This window comes from Myotis nattereri (assembly GCF_964212035.1).
Source record: "Myotis nattereri genome assembly, chromosome: 16".
NCBI lineage: Eukaryota > Metazoa > Chordata > Mammalia > Chiroptera > Vespertilionidae > Myotis > Myotis nattereri.
Genome location: NC_138091.1, coordinates 14,582,655 through 14,598,292, shown reverse-complemented (window position 1 = coordinate 14,598,292; position 15,638 = coordinate 14,582,655). Strand labels below are relative to the sequence as shown.

General features: G+C 39.7%; 1 protein-coding gene across 1 annotated transcript in view; it reads right to left on the bottom strand.

Annotated features, from left to right (window-relative positions):
• Positions 1 to 3,770: 3,770 nt before the first annotated feature.
• The window catches only part of LOC308531970 (myosin-1), a gene marked incomplete at its 5' end in the record, with an annotated part of 51,139 nt that continues 39,271 nt past the window's right edge, over positions 3,771 to 15,638 (bottom strand). Inside the window, 18 exons of the mRNA XM_081109110.1 lie at positions 3,771 to 4,027; positions 6,174 to 6,269; positions 6,395 to 6,499; positions 6,769 to 6,939; positions 7,029 to 7,154; positions 7,470 to 7,673; positions 7,761 to 8,069; positions 8,422 to 8,546; positions 8,634 to 8,799; positions 9,091 to 9,274; positions 10,448 to 10,644; positions 10,768 to 10,886; positions 12,438 to 12,564; positions 13,225 to 13,614; positions 13,697 to 13,787; positions 13,868 to 14,013; positions 15,071 to 15,247; positions 15,338 to 15,580. Coding sequence (XP_080965236.1) covers positions 3,875 to 4,027; positions 6,174 to 6,269; positions 6,395 to 6,499; positions 6,769 to 6,939; positions 7,029 to 7,154; positions 7,470 to 7,673; positions 7,761 to 8,069; positions 8,422 to 8,546; positions 8,634 to 8,799; positions 9,091 to 9,274; positions 10,448 to 10,644; positions 10,768 to 10,886; positions 12,438 to 12,564; positions 13,225 to 13,614; positions 13,697 to 13,787; positions 13,868 to 14,013; positions 15,071 to 15,247; positions 15,338 to 15,580 — 3,129 coding nt within the window. The 3' untranslated portion in view covers positions 3,771 to 3,874. The remainder of the gene's footprint in view (positions 4,028 to 6,173; positions 6,270 to 6,394; positions 6,500 to 6,768; positions 6,940 to 7,028; positions 7,155 to 7,469; positions 7,674 to 7,760; positions 8,070 to 8,421; positions 8,547 to 8,633; positions 8,800 to 9,090; positions 9,275 to 10,447; positions 10,645 to 10,767; positions 10,887 to 12,437; positions 12,565 to 13,224; positions 13,615 to 13,696; positions 13,788 to 13,867; positions 14,014 to 15,070; positions 15,248 to 15,337; positions 15,581 to 15,638) is intronic.

Sequence of the window (15,638 nt, the reverse complement as noted above, 5' to 3'; positions counted from 1 at the left end):
TGCACCCCTATGTTCATGGCAGCACAATTTACCATAGCTAAGGTTTGGAAACAGCCTAAGGGCCCATCAGTAGATGAGTGGGTTAGAAAACTGTGGTATATCTACACAATGGAATACTATACTGCTGTAAAAAAGAAGGAATTTTTACCATTTGCAACAGCGTAGATAGAACTGGAGAGCATTATGCTAAGTAAAATAAGTCAGTCAGAGAAAGATAAATACCACATGATCTCACTCATTTGTAGAATATAATGAACAACATAAACTGATGAACAAAAATAGAACCAGAGTCATCAAACAGACTGTCCAACCTATGAGGGAAGGCGGGGGGTGGAGGGGTAAGAGATCAACTAAAGGACTTGTATGCACGCATATAACCAATGGACACTGATGGGGGAGCGGTGAGGACATGTGCTGAGGGGTGGGGGCGGCAGTGGAATGGTCAATGGGGGAAAAAGGAGACTTACGTAATACATTAAACAATAAAGAATTTAAATGTAAAATAAGAAAAGAAAAGATGCAATAAATAAGAGGGAGGAGAGAGAGAACAAGATGTAATAACTGAACAGGAGCGATAAGACAGGATGGAATAACAGAAGGAGGAATAAGAAAGGATGTGAGTTCAACCCCTGGATAGGGTGGTTGGGGTGCATATAGGTGGAACTGATCAATGTTTCTTTTTCTCTCTCCCCCTCTCCCTTCCTTTCTCTAAAATCAATAAAAACACAGCCTTGGATAAGGATTTTAAAAAATTAAAAAGAGAGAATGACCAGATGTATAATATGCAATTGGAAGGTTGATTTAATTAAGGATTGAGAAGTATTCATTTGATTTAGCAGCAAAGAAGTCATAGGATCATGTGAAATCCATATAGATAGAGTGGAGGGAGCAAAAGCCAGATTGGAGTCAGTAGAAGAGGAGGGAGGTGAGGAAATGGAGACAGTGTATCCACAATTCTTGAGAAATTTTGTAAAGGAAAGTAGGGAAATGAGATAATAACTAGAGAAGATAGGATTAAAGGAGAGCTTACGAAAGGGTCCAGTAGAGTGGGAGAGATTGGAATAAAAATGAAGGAAAAGGATAGTCCATTCTATAAATATACTAAGACTGAGAAAAATGGTGAAATTCAGAGCCAGGAATGGGAGGTGGCCCTAAATTGGAGGAGAGACCTCCACAGTGAAAGGAAGAAGATGGCTTGGCAGTAGAAATGTAAGACCATTTTCATCCAATGGCATCTACTTTTTCTTTTAAGCAGGATGTGAGAATATTTTCTAGAATCAAAGGGACAAATGAAAATTTGAAGAGGGTGGGCAAGATTTCAAATAGAGAGAAATACAGTGATTGAGCAGGCTGACAATGTAACTCCAGCACTGAAGGCCCAGTGGGTTAGTGGTTGGGAATATATAGTGGTACCATTTTCTCTGAAGTTTGGAATAGTAAATTATCAGATTCATTTAGGTGTAGTGTTCTTACACTCAAGTATAATAGAGGATAGGAAATAGCAAGGAATTTTACAGTGTTGTCAAGAAAGTAGACAAAAAGATAGATGATGAATGTTTCCTTAGTTGGGAGAGAAATAAAAGTAGAATAGAGGCTGATGAAAATGAAAAAAAAGTAAAAGGCAAGAATAATGAAAATGTCGGTGGTGTTGAAGACTATTATATTGGGAATAGTCCAACAAGCAAGCTAGAAAATCAGGAAGATGTTTGGTTTGGTGACTTTGAAGCTGGATATTTTCGGGAGTAAGGTTGTGGAAGAGGAAGGTAGAAGAGAGGGCAGTGGAGGGAGGGAGTCAGTGTTTTGGATGAATGATTCATGTGGACATTGAAGTCTCCCAGGAATGTGATAAGCCTATGAAGAGAGAAGAGGTGCCAACATCTCTGATGAATGAAAAGTCAGTAGATGATAGTGATAGGGATGTGGAATAGCCGAATAGCATGAATCTCAAAGAAGGAAGAGCTTCCTACAACAGTTTAAGCAGCAATGGAGACCAAGGGTGAGGGGTGATTTTATGTCTAGCTCATGACTAAGGAGTTCTTAAAGCATGAGAGGATAATGGTTATCTCTTAAGAGAGCTTCCAGGGAAGCTTTGTTTTCAGGGAGGGGCAGATTTCAGTGTAAGCCAAGCAATGAGGGCAGTGTTCCAAGGAATGTAAGAAATCCCATGTTTTCCCAGGATGGTCAGTATTAGGTGAGGGTACAACTAAGATTGGCTACTGTTATCAGATTCTACCTCCTTTTCCTGCCTCTTGCTGAACATTTGCCTATTTATTCGTTTCCTCATTAAGTGAATAACCAAATGAAATGACAGTGTGGAACTGGACTAATAGGTTGTAACTTTTAGCAGATAATTGGATAATATATTAAGGCCAGTTGTTTTATAAATTACTTTAAAGTTAGCTCAAGATGTAGTGTTGAAGTAATCAATCCAATGATCACTACAAAATAAGGGAAGCCGGAGGGAAACTTCCCCAGGAACTGAGGTCCAGAAGTGTTCAGCTGAATAATTTAACCTATTAGATAACAAGATTTGATTCATTTTATATTGTTTCTCTTAAATAGGTTGTATAATGTTCTTGTAAGATCTCTGTTAAGTTTTAATGGACAAGATTCTTGCTTGCTCCCTGTCTGCTAAAAAATGAGATAAATAGAAGGCCCATGCTACCTTCAGCACGTGTAAATCTGTAGTAGTAATGGCACAGATTATACCTTTTAATTATACATGTAATGAAGGTTATACATTATAATCATGAATTGTCATAACACCATAGAAAGGTACAATGTAGCAACCTAAAGACAAAATAATGAGAGAAGGAAACTGACTTTTAAAAAATATTAATTGGCCTTCTTTTGCTATCAGAAGTTCTATGAGGAAGCCTTGTAAAAGATGCAGCAGTTTTCAAAGAAAAGAATACTTCAAATATATTCATTCTTAATTCCTGTTTACCTTCTAATTAATATAATACCAAGAGAAGAGGCTCAGTATAACAAACAACTAAACATCTGCAGGTCACAAAAAAGAAAAATCTCATGTTTAAAAAGGACCAGTGCCCTGGCCGGTGTTGCTCAGTGGTTGGAGTGTTGGCCCATGCACTGAAGTGTCTTGGGTTCAATTTATGGTCAAGGGCATGTACCTGGATTGTGGGTTTGGCCCCTGCTCCCAAATGGGGCTCATGCGGGAGGCAGCCAGTTGGTGTGTCTCTCTCACATTGATGTTTCTCTCTCTCTCCTTCCTGCTCTTCCACTATCTCTAAAAAGCAACAGAAAAAATATCCTCATGTGAGGATTAAATAAATAAATAAATAAATTGGACCATAAAATCTAGAACATATTTCCCCCTTAAGGGATTCTAATGCCAACTTAATAGTTCATATCATTATATGGGAGAGTTTGTATTTTAAAGTGTCTTATTTAAATTTTTTGCTTTTTCTTTTATTTTGTGTTGGTACCGTATTTTTACTCAGCTTTGGGATCAAGCCTGTTTACTTCATTAAGAGAAATCTGCCAAGTGAGGTTTAACAGGTACTCTATGTTCTGTATGCCTAAGGTCTGCCTCTAGGGTTCACCTGCTCCCCACAGGGGCATTTATGGGTTAGAGCACTTACTAACCAGGATTGACCTGGCTGCTATACTCTTATTTTTGGTGACTAAATCCTTCTCCATTAGATGCAAGCAAAATGTTTGTTTCTTTATTTGTTGCCTAAAATGGTAAATTTGATGCTGTGGTGGGGGGGGGGGGGCGGGGGGGGGGGAAGAAACACAAATTCTTTGCAAATAAATTTTTTATTTGCAAAAACTGTAAGTACAAAATAGAGTGACAAAAGATTTTCACATTCTGTGCATTTCTTTGGTCACCTTTCAATATTTGGGTGAATTACTCTTCACTTATGATTTTTGTGTGAACCTCGCGGCTCTTCACCCGCAGCTTGTTGACCTGGGACTCGGCGATGTCAGCCCGCTCCTCGGCCTCTTCCAGCTCGTGCTGGAGCTTGCGGAACTTGGAGAGGTTGACGTTGGATTGTTCCTCCTGAGAATGAATGGAAATGCATTCAGGAGTGAATAGAGTTCAGAATTTCTAGTTTCTTAAGTGAGTGGGTCTTGAATTTTCTTTTTACTTCAAAATGATTCACTCTAGCAAACCTTTTAAAAACCTAGAGAAATGATCTGGACCTTTTTTTTTTTTTTGTATTAACGTCTCTCATGTATCTTGAACTCATGGATAACAAGGAGGGACAGGTGGCATTTGTCTCCAAGGTGTTCTAAAAGTTCTCCTTTTAGAACTTCTAACATCTTAGAGCAGCGGTTCTCAACCTGTGGGTCGCGACCCCTTTGGGGGTCAAACGACCCTTTCACAGGGGTCGCCTAAATACATCCTGCATATCAGATATTTACATTATGATTCATAACAGTAGCAAAATTACAGTTATGAAGTAGCAACGAAAATAATTTTATGGTTGGGGGTCACCACAACATGAGGAACTGTATTAAAGGGTCACAGCATTAAGAAGGTTGAGAACCACTGTCTTAGAGCTACTCCTAAAGTGCCAACTTTCCAGCCTCTTCTTTCTTCACAATCCTGAGAATGGAACCAGACCTTTAAAAATGCAGACATGGCCCTGGCTGGTTTGAGTCAGTGGATAGAGTGTTGGCCCCGAGGACTGAAGGGTTTGATTCCAGTCAAGGGCAACTACTTCAGTTGTAGGCGTGATCCCCTCCCCTGGTGGAGGCACATGTGGGAGGCAACCAATCAATGTGTCTCTCTCACATCAATGCTTCTCTCTCTCTGTCTCTCTCCCTCCCTTCCACTTTCTTTAAAAATCAATGGGAAAATATCCTCAGGTGAGGATTAACAACAACAAAAATGCAGACATGCAATCTATATTATACCAAACCAATAGCCTTGAGTATAAATTATTGCAATTTAAGGCAGTTTGGGAATTAGACAAGAAGTTGATTATTTCCTAAAATAGAGTGGTCTCTGATTATGTTTAAATATATAGCAATGAATTTGAGAAGCCCAGTCCTGGTTTAGTCTCTAGTAATCATACTTTTTTAAAAGGCTCATTTAGAACCATCCAAAATATGTCATTCAAATTTAGAACATTAATAAAACTTAAATAACTGAATAATAGAGTTTGAAAAAAACCCCTCAGGTCTTCCTCTTACAGATAAAGAAAGTTGGAGCTAGAGAACGGTTAACTATGTCCTCTCTGTCTCTCTCTGACCTTAGAGGTTTAGAGGTCAGGGGGAAAATAAAAATTATAAATGAGCACAAGAACTAATTTATGATATGTAATTCTGTATAGCCATACTTTATACTTAGGAAATTGATGTTACTTGATCATTATTTCCCATGAATCACAGGCTGGGGGGATGCGATAAGGTGGAATGCTAAGAATTCATGGTGTATATAATGATATTTCAAACAATGTTTCCAAAATAGAATTCCTGTTTTCTTCTCGCCCTGCAAATCTGTTCTTCCCTTGGCTTTATATTTTAATAATACACCACCCACCTAGTTAATCAAACCATAACTTGACAAATTATCTTTGATTTCCTTTTCTCACCTCCCAAGTGCTACCTATTAGCATATCTTGTAGTTTCTACCTCCAAAATAGCTCCACTTCTGTCTGTATGTGCCACTACTATCCTAATCCAAGCCATGGGACCACCTGAAAAGCCTCCTAAAATGTTTTGCTGTACCTACCTATGTTACCCAAAAATCATCCTCCATCTAGTAGCCAAAATACTCTTTAAAAAAATATAAACCAGGGCATGACTGACCAAATGCAAAATCATCCTGTGGCTTCCAGTGTCCCATTATGCTTTAAAAAAAGCCAGACTTCTTATTATGACCTAGAAGACCATGTGATCCTCCTCCTGCCAGCTCTTCAGCTCTATCTCTCCTGCAACCTCCCTCATTATTCTACTTCTTGAACCAGACTCTTTTCCATACAAAAGCTTTGCATTTGCTCTTCTCCATCCCTAGAACGAAAATTTTCCCTGGCTTATCACGTGGTTGGTTTCTTCTCATTCTTTAGACCTTGATTGAACCATTTCCCTTTAATCTTTCCTCATTTTACCCTTTTTTCTTTCATCCCTTTAACCAAATTAGCTTGGACGTATATGAGAACTGGAGGCTGCCTAATCACCATGAGAGATTCTGAACTCACCGCTTCCTCAGCTTGTCTCTTGTAAGCTTTCACCTTTGCTTGCAGTTTATCCACCAGATCCTGGAGCCTTAGTACATTCTTGCGGTCTTCCTCAGTCTGAAATTATTATATTTGAAAGAGTGAGTTTCTTGAAAGTACAAATACCATCATATTTTGTTGTATATTTGGTTTTTAATCCTCTGTAGACAGGGGTGAAAACCTAGACAGGCCATTTTCCTTACTTGGTAAGTGAGTTCCTTTACTCTTCTTTCATGTTTACGTAGACTCTTGACAGTTTCAACATTGCGCTTCTGTTCACCTTCAACTTCTGCTTCAAGTTCACGTACCTGCAAGAAAATGGGAATTTTAAAGACATTTATTACGATGCATTCATTTAATGGATTTCTACTCTTCAAATGGCCTGTAGTACTTCTTTTACTCTGCTTTAATTGTAGTTACTGATACCCTAGTCTAATCTCCCCCTTATAAGCTCTTGGCAGCAAGGAATATCTCTCATTCATCTCTGTATGCCACACATCATCCAGTAGTGTTAGGTATTGAAAAATCATGCATAGGATAGGAATGAGATGTGAAATATGCTGATCAGAAGACCCACCCTGGCCTCCAGTTTCTGGATCTGCTTCTTCCCGCCCTTCAGGGCCAGCTGCTCAGCCTCATCCAGACGGTGCTGCAGGTCCTTCACCGTCTGCTCCATGTTCTTCTTCATCCGCTCCAGGTGGGCGCTGGTGTCCTGCTCCTTCTTCAGCTCCTCAGCCATCATGGCTGCCTAATTAGCAGTAAATTAAAACAGTTCAGAAAGCTGAGATCGCACATTAAGATTCAGATTTGACCACCACTGCGTTGCCCTCTGCTCACATCAGTGATGGCCTTCTTGGCCTTCTCTTCTGCGTTGCGAGCTTCCTGGACAATGTCCTCCATCTCTCCCTGGATTTGGGAAATGTCTGTTTCCAGCTTCTTCTTGGTGTTGATCAGGCTGGTGTTCTGGTTAAAACATCACATTTAAAAATATTAAACACCTGAGAGAAAAATTAGGATGCCCGCTGTTCTAATGAAATCACAAACTAGTTAATTAACTAATTGGTGTCCCTCCTTCTTACATAAAGTATCTCAGGTGACAATGTATTTTTAAAAGACAGTCAAGACTTGATGTCAAAATTAAGATAAGCAAAATATTGTTTTAAATTTTATCCTCCATGAAACATTATGAATAAATTTTTAAATAATACTAAAATGTGAGCAAGAATTTGATTTTCCTTCTGCTGTATTTTTCACTCTTCTCCTATTCTATCTATTCACCTGGGTGTGCAGGAGCTGGACACGCTCACTGGCATCCAGCAGCTCCTGTTCTGCGATTTTCCTGCTCCTCTCCGTCTGCTCCAGAGTGGCCCTCAGCTCCTCAATCTCAGCCTGCAGCAGGTTGGCTCTGCGCTCAACCATGGCCAGCTGCTCCTTCAGGTCCTCCTGGCCCCGGAGAGCATCATCCAGGTGTAGCTGGGTGTCCTGTGGGATGAAGGATCATTGAGACATCTTGTTCTCAGGGCTTCAGCCACCCCACCTGCTCTGGGGCCATCTCTTGACCCCTTTTACCTTGAGAATGCCTTGTGTGTTCCTGTAGTTCTTCAGGGCCTCAGCAGCCATGCGGTTGGCGTGGTTCAGCTGGATTTCCATTTCATTAAGGTCTCCCTCCATCTTCTTCTTGATCCTGATGGCATCATTCCTGCTCCTGATCTCAGCATCCAGTGAGCTCTGCATAGACTCCACCACTCTAATGTGGTTTCTCTTCATCTGGTCAATCTCCTCATCCTTTTCAGCAATTTTCCTGTCAATTTCAGACTTGACTTGGTTCAACTCCAGCTGGATGCGCAGGATCTTTCCCTCTTCGTGTTCAAGAGATGCCTGAATGACAGCAAGGGTGACATTAGCAGGGAATGGAAGTATATAGTATTCTAGAAATAGGAATGAGTTCCTACTTTTTTGCCACCATAACATATCTTTATTCTATTACAGAAATTTCTACAATGTTCTATTGTTGGTTTTATATATGTCTATCTCTCCAGCTAGATAGTGCCCTTGAGGGCAAGGCCCTTAACTTCATCTTTGTTTTCTCAATGTCTAGCACAGTTCCTGACATACAATTATGTTACTTGTATACATGGTCAATTCTCCATCCCCATACTCATATGCAGAGAAATTAGGGTCGGTTGCACACAAGAATTGGTGAATCAAGAGTGTACAATAATATGTCTACCTCTGCCTCCTCTAAAGCAGCCTGAAGTTCAGACTTCTCTTGCTCAATTTGCTTCTTTAATTTTTCCAGTTCATGGATACGTTTCCCTCCTTCTGCAATCTGCTCAGTGAGATCAGAAATCTCCTCTGTTGGTGAACAAAAATAGAGAAAATTGTTCATTGAGGGAAAGCATTATTTAACTAGTTGTTAAAGAAAAGGTGAAATGTGCTCACGTTGCAAATTCTTATTTTCCCTCTTTAAGGTTTCAAGATGGTCTAAGGATTCCTCATAAGCATTCTTAATCTTGAATAGCTCTGTGCTGAGGGAGCGGGACTCCTTCTGGGAAGCTTCAAGTTCAGCATGAGTTTCTTCATACTTCTGTTTCCATTCAGCCAGGATCTGAGGGGCAAGGAATGGTCAAGAAATTTAGTGGAGAAAGTTTAATGTAATGAAACCATTTATTCTAGCATCTCTGAGAGTTGAGATGATCTGGGACTGAAAAATTATGATGAATGAGAACAGTGGAAACCACAAGAACATATCCCTCCCCCACCCCCCACCCCCAACCTACCCATGAAGCAGGAGCTACTGAGAATAGTCCTCAGATGGTTTGAATAAGGCACACTGACGGTAGCAGGCTAGCTTGAATTTTATGTTGGATGCTGAGGCAGAAGCTTCTGCAGAAATTACCTTGTCGAAGTTCCTCTGCTTCTTGTCCAGGGCTGCGCAGGCAGCATTAGATCTCTCCACATCAAGCATGAGGTCCTCCACCTCATTCTGGAGCCTCTGCTTCGTCTTCTCAAGGGAGGCACACTTGGCGTTCACGGCTTCTACGTGTTCCTCAGCGTCCTGCAGACGCTGGGCCAGCTTCTTCCTGAAAAGTGAAATAGGGACAATAGAAGTGAATGGTCATCAGCAGAACTCAGTGTTCAAAGTGGGTGCAGGAGAGTGATTTCCACAGTCAGACTCTTACTACCGTGCTTTTCAACTTGTTTTGGAGGTCCAGTTCTGTATTAACGCCTTCCCGCTCTCTTACAACCAAATGCTGAAAACAACCCAAATTTCAGTATCTCTGTACTTCATACTAGTAGTCTGACTTTAAGGCAATCCATGATCAGCCCAATGCAACATTTTACCCTGCAAAGTAGCTGATTCATTATTCCTTTATAGAATCTTAATATCTACCTTGAATTACTATTATTTATATCTCTTCTCCACTGAATTTTGATCTCCAGAGGGTAGAATCTATATTTTGCTAATCTTTGTGCTAGTATTCTTGTAGGCTATCATACATTTTAAGTACTGAGATGTTATATTAATTGAATTTAAATAAAATATACTTGATTTTTGTCTAATTGTATCCCCTATTTTCTTAGTTTTTCATAAATCCTTTAATAAAAAGCTTTCCCAAATCAATATAAATTTTGCTTTGAGAGCTCAACTCAGAATCTCTTCCATAGCATCTAACAAAGCATTGTAATTCCAACGATATGGTTGTACATTAGCCATAGATTAAATGAATAGATCTCTTCTTAAACTTTCTGTTGAATAAGTAAGTCTATTCTGTCCAGATTCTCCCTCTTATAGTTCAGTGTTGGACTTTATATTGCATTGTATATTTATGAAACAGTTTTCTTTCTTATTAAAAAATTTTACCTACTTTTTATTTTATTGTCTTTAACAATATACTTATGCCCCCACTTTTTCAATATAGCCATATTTTCACATCTCAAAGGGTGGAGCTATGCTTTAAAAGCCTAATTATTTTTCTTTCACAGGCCTATCATCTTGGAGCAATATTTTTGTTAGTTGCTCAGAAAGAGGAGAGGCACAAGAGAGTATAATTAATTGTTATTCTATCTACAACTGTCCCCCTTTTAAAAACAACCATTCAGTTCCCTCTTCCCTTATGTCCTTTCTTAAAAGAAACTACTTTCCCTTCGTTTTTTCTTTGTTTTGAGAGCAATGGATATTTGCTCACTTACTAGAGGTAGCAGATGCACTCTGCTAAGAGAGATGCTTCATTTTAACTAAGTCTAGAACATACTTGGCCTCCTCCAGCTCCTCTGTGCGCTGGATGGCGTCCGTCTCGTATTTGGTCCTCCACTGGGCAACCTCACTGTTGGCCTTGGACATTGCCCTCTGCAGCTCAGCCTTGGCTTCCTGCTCCTCCTCATACTGTTCCCGCAGCAGGTCACAGTCGTGGCGGGAGGACTGCAGGGCATGGGCCAGAGCACTCTTGGCCTGAAAACATAGAGATTGGCAATTTAATTATATATGTTTAAAGTTATATTTAGTACCTACGTTCCTATAGGTCACCAGAAGAAAACAATGATAATGACCAGAACAATAAAAAGTAAGGCTTACCTTTATCTCCTCTTCAAGTTGCCTTTTTAGCTCCTCAATCTGTTGTGTGAATGCTTGTTTGCCCCTTGAGAGCTGAGAAAGCATCGAGTCCTTTTCATCCAGCTGGCGTGAAAATTCACCTGTAAAGACCAAGATCCAGAAAATTCAACTATACTGTGGAAATTAAAGCTCTACATTAAAACTGGAGCAGGGCTAGGGAGCTGAGTCAAAACATGAAGGAAAGCATGCATTACAACAAACCACCAACATCCACTTCAACCCTGACAAGAAAGTTTATGTAAAAATGAGAAGTATGGAAAACCTTGAGGCAGATTACATGCTTATGAACAACACAAAGATTTTCTTGATCTTTTGATCACCATAGAAATTGTTAAGAAACATGTGAAAAGTAAATCAAACCAACAGAACATTCCAGTGCCTTTTGTGAAAGGCAATAGTGTTGTACTAGTTTATCTTCCATTGAATCAAAAAATTATTCTGTAGAAACAGGAGGCTTTGAGTAGTTCCCTTTGTAAGTAGAAGTGATGTTCAAAAGGAAATTATGGAATTATTTTTATATTAAGAAATGGTAAAGTGTCCTTCCACTCCCAGAAGGAGTTGATATATGGGATAACTAATTATATCATAAACAAAATGGCATTTATTTCCAATTCTTTAAGCACCATAATTCAGAAAATACATTATAATAAATATAGAGAAAAATTTTTCAACACCACTATTGAACTGGTTACCTGGAAGCCTTATCTCTGACATTTAATAAGAATCACAACTTGCATATTTTATATACCACTAAATTACTAGCAGTAAACATGTATTGAGAAAGAGAAACTACAAGGAGCATTTGTATTCTTTTAGAATACAGTTTTTCTTTTTCGTAAGTGTACTTATCATCTGTATAACAATAATAAAAACCCCACTTTGAGCTTTGTTCTTGAAAGAACAACATTTGAATGAATGTGAAAGTGAAGTGGTTCCAAACACTTGGATCTGCATATTGCTTTAATAGTCCAGATGACCTATAAAACAATTTCCTTCATGTTACCCAGGGGATGGAGAACTGCAGTAGAAAGGTGGATCAGTTGATTGGGGGAGGAATGAATGCAGAAACTCCCCAGTTTGGATCATCAAAGTGCTCTGAACCTCACTGAATGTTCATAGGCTGGGCTGTGGTCCTGAATATTTCCCTACTTCCCCGGGGTTAGCTACTAGCAATTGGAAAGACCAGGAAAAAGACTGCAGTAAGCTTCTTGGACAGGTCATTTCATCACTACCATAACTTATCTTTAAAATTGGGATAACATTCTAAGGTAATGAGGATAATAAAGTAATAACTTGTTGGAGCATCTTGAAAAGTGAAAATAAATATTGTGAGGATACAGTTTTTATTTAATAATTTTCATTAGAGTCAAGCCTGCTTTAAAATGTTAAAAAAAAATAAAAAGCCTGAATCTCTTTATTATTTAAAAACAAAAAGAAAGAAAGCTGTTCATGCCTGTGGTCAATAATGTGCTCATATGAGTGAGCACCTCTCAGGAAGAGAATATATGATCTCAAGTAAGTCAGTGCAGAGTTGTTGTTTGTGTTTTTTGTTTTTTGTTTGTTTGTTTTTTAACAAATTGAGCATCTGAGGTAAATTTGTCATTGAAGGCCAACACTAGTAAGTGGCCCACCTGATTCCGTCTGCAGGCGCGCCCTCTGAGCCGTCAGGTCGTTGATCAGCCGCTGCTGTTCTTCTTCCTTTGTCTTCAGTTCACTCAGTTGATCTTCCAGTGTGCGGCACATCTTTTCAAGGTTTCCCTGTGTTCAAAAAGTGGCAGGAGACATCGCAAGCAAGTATTTGGACCTTAGAAATTGTTATTAATCCCAAGCATTCCGTAGGAGCTTCAGTACTCATCTATTTTGAGAATCAACTACTTTTACAAACAAAAAAAACTTAGACTTTAGACTCTGATGGAAAGAATAACAAGATACTACTTGGGAATTTGTCTTTACTCAACTGGCTTACTTGTAAGAGAGTAATTATATTTGATTCAGCTCATGAGTTCTTTTTGAGAAGCAAATTATGTATTTGTGCTTAAAAGAAAATCAGAAAGCCTAATCAAGGTGAGATGTTTTAAAAATCTCAAAATGTATAGTTGAATTGTACTTTTTATTTGAAAGCTTAAGTTTTCACTATGCACATTCTTTGGATATGTCTCAGCTCCCATAAAGAGTGAGCACTTTGCCCTGTCACACCTGAGTTGCCCCTCCCTCTGACCACTCTCTTGCCAGTGAAAGGCTCATTCACATGTTTCTTACAGAAATCTCTTACAGATATTATTTCTGCTTTGCCTGTTAGCTCATTTTGTTCCATAGATCCATGTATGAGTGAAATCATATATTCGTCTTTCTGTGATTGGCTTACTTCACTTAGTATAATGCTCTCCAGGTCTATCCATGCTTAAATCATGACTGTACCTTGGCTTTGGAGACACTCTCCATGTTACTAGAGAGGTCATCGATCTCCATCTTCATCTCACTCTTCTCCTTCTCCAGCTTCTGCTTGACCCTCTGCAGGTTGTCTATCTGCTCCCCAAGTTCAGCCACACTGTCCGCGTGCTTCTTCCTCAGGGTGGCTGCCGTGGCTTCGTGCTGCAGCGTGGCCTCCTCCAGGTCCCTGCGCATTTTCTGGAACTCAGCCTCCCGCTTCTTGTTCATCTCAACCTGGGCTGAGGTTGCCCCACCAGCTTCCTCCAGCCGCTCGCTGATCTCCTCCAGCTCCCGGGAGAGGTCGGAGCGCTGCTTCTCTGCTTTGGCCCGAGAGGCCCGCTCTGCCTCGATTTCCTCCTCCAGCTCCTCAATACGGGCCTGGGAGTGATGAAAAACACAAACTTAGCTTGTGTTAGTAATTTTATCATGTTGAATTTCATGGTGGAAACCAGGTATTTACCTGTAACTCCTTGATCTTCTTCTGCAGCTGCATCCCAAGGGCCTGTTCATCTTCAATCTTGCTTTGTAGATTGCTCATTTCAAACTCTTTTCTATTAGAAAAGCACTTGTTGTTAGTCACGTAAATATTAATATTAATTTCCCCCATTAAACTTTTGTCTTTGCTGCTTACTTTTTAAACTTTTCATCAAGTTGCTGTTTGTCATTTTCAACATCCATTATGGATTCTTGGGCCAATTTTAGGTCTCCCTCCAGTTTCCTCTTTGCTCTTTCTAGATCCATCCGGATTTTCTTTTCTTGTTCCAAAGATCCTTCAAGCTAAAAGTTAATAATCCATGAATACAGTTCCTGGCATGTTACCACCTTTTGTCCCAAGTTGAACTTATAAACATTTAACTCATATAATCAGCAAATTATTTTGATTTTTCTTTGAATTAGACAAATTTATCCCATCTATTACTTTTTATTGCTATTTATCTAGTCCAAGGATTCATCATTTACAAAAAGAAATGCACCTCATTACAACATTGTTACAGTAAACTACTAGGGAGACCTCTTGTCATCTCTGTCTCCCCACTGGAATTCATTGTGTTTGATGCTTTACCACATGGGATAAACACCATAGCAGTATTTCCAAACCATGACCTTTGTCAAGTCCTCCCTTACTCAGACATTTACAGAGGATTCTCCATTCAATATCAGAACATGTTTGAAGCCAAATTTATCTCCCATGTTCTCCTTTGTCACTGCGAGAGAAAATCTTATGGATCATTATTGCTTCTTTGCTCTTGCTACACTTCTCATTTAGAGAACATTCTCTCTTCTATATCTTCTCATAGCCTCTCTTCTTTCAAGCTCAGATAAAGACCCATTTTGTTTATACAGTTTTTTCTTCCTTCTTTCCCCCTAATTTATTTTACCCATATTATCTGTTAACTTTCTTTATTTCTTTTTTCTAACATGTCCATATTAGTTCTCATAGCAGGAGTAGAGGCCTGGTGCCCGAATTCATGCATGGGTGGGGTCCCTCAGCCTGGCTGGCAATCAGGGCCAGTGGGGGGGAGGGACTGCAGTAGGTTGGCTGGCTGTGGGAGGTTGGCTATGGGAGCACACTGACCACCTGGAGGTAGCTCTTGCATTGAGCATCTTTCCCCTGGTGGTCAGTGCATGTCATAGCGACTGGTCAACCGGTCGTTCTGGTTGTTTTGGTCACTTGGTTGTAATGGTCGCTTAGGCTTTTATATATAGAGATAATGTCCTATACTGTTTATTCATTGGACACTCCTAAAAGTACTCATTACACTGTAAGAATCCAAACTCATGCCCACTTAGTTACAAAATTTAAAAAAATAATTTTACATGATGTTAAGCTTACATCATCCACTTGTTGTTCAAGCTTGGTTTTAGCTTTGGTCAGGGTGTTGACTTTGTCCTCTTCTGCCTGAAGGTCATCCAGGGTCTGCTGGTGGGCCTCTTGGAGGGCCTTCTTCTCCTTGGTCAGCTTAGCTATCGTTTCATCCAGGCCTGCCATCTCTTCTGTGAGGTTTTTCACCTAGAAGGTCAAGGAAGAGATTGTTTCTACTATAAAGCAGCTAATTGGACGGTAGAACCTCTATAGAGTATAGAAGAATATGTCTCTTACCTTGTTCTCTGTGGCATGTTTCTCCTTTTCAACCTTGGCCAGTGTCAGCTCAAGGTCATCAATGTCTTTCTTCAGTTCAGAACATTCGTCCTCCAGTTTCCTCTTCTTGGCCGTCAGCTCAGCATTGATCTCTTCCTCATCCTCGGCTCTCTCAGTCACCTCTTTGATTTTGGCTTCAAGCTGGATTTTGGTTTTGATCAGCTGGTCACACCTTTCCTCTGCATCAGCCAAGCTATCTGCTTCCTAAGAAGGAACAATAGACACTTTTCTATTTTAGTTCTCTGCATATTTTCGGATTATA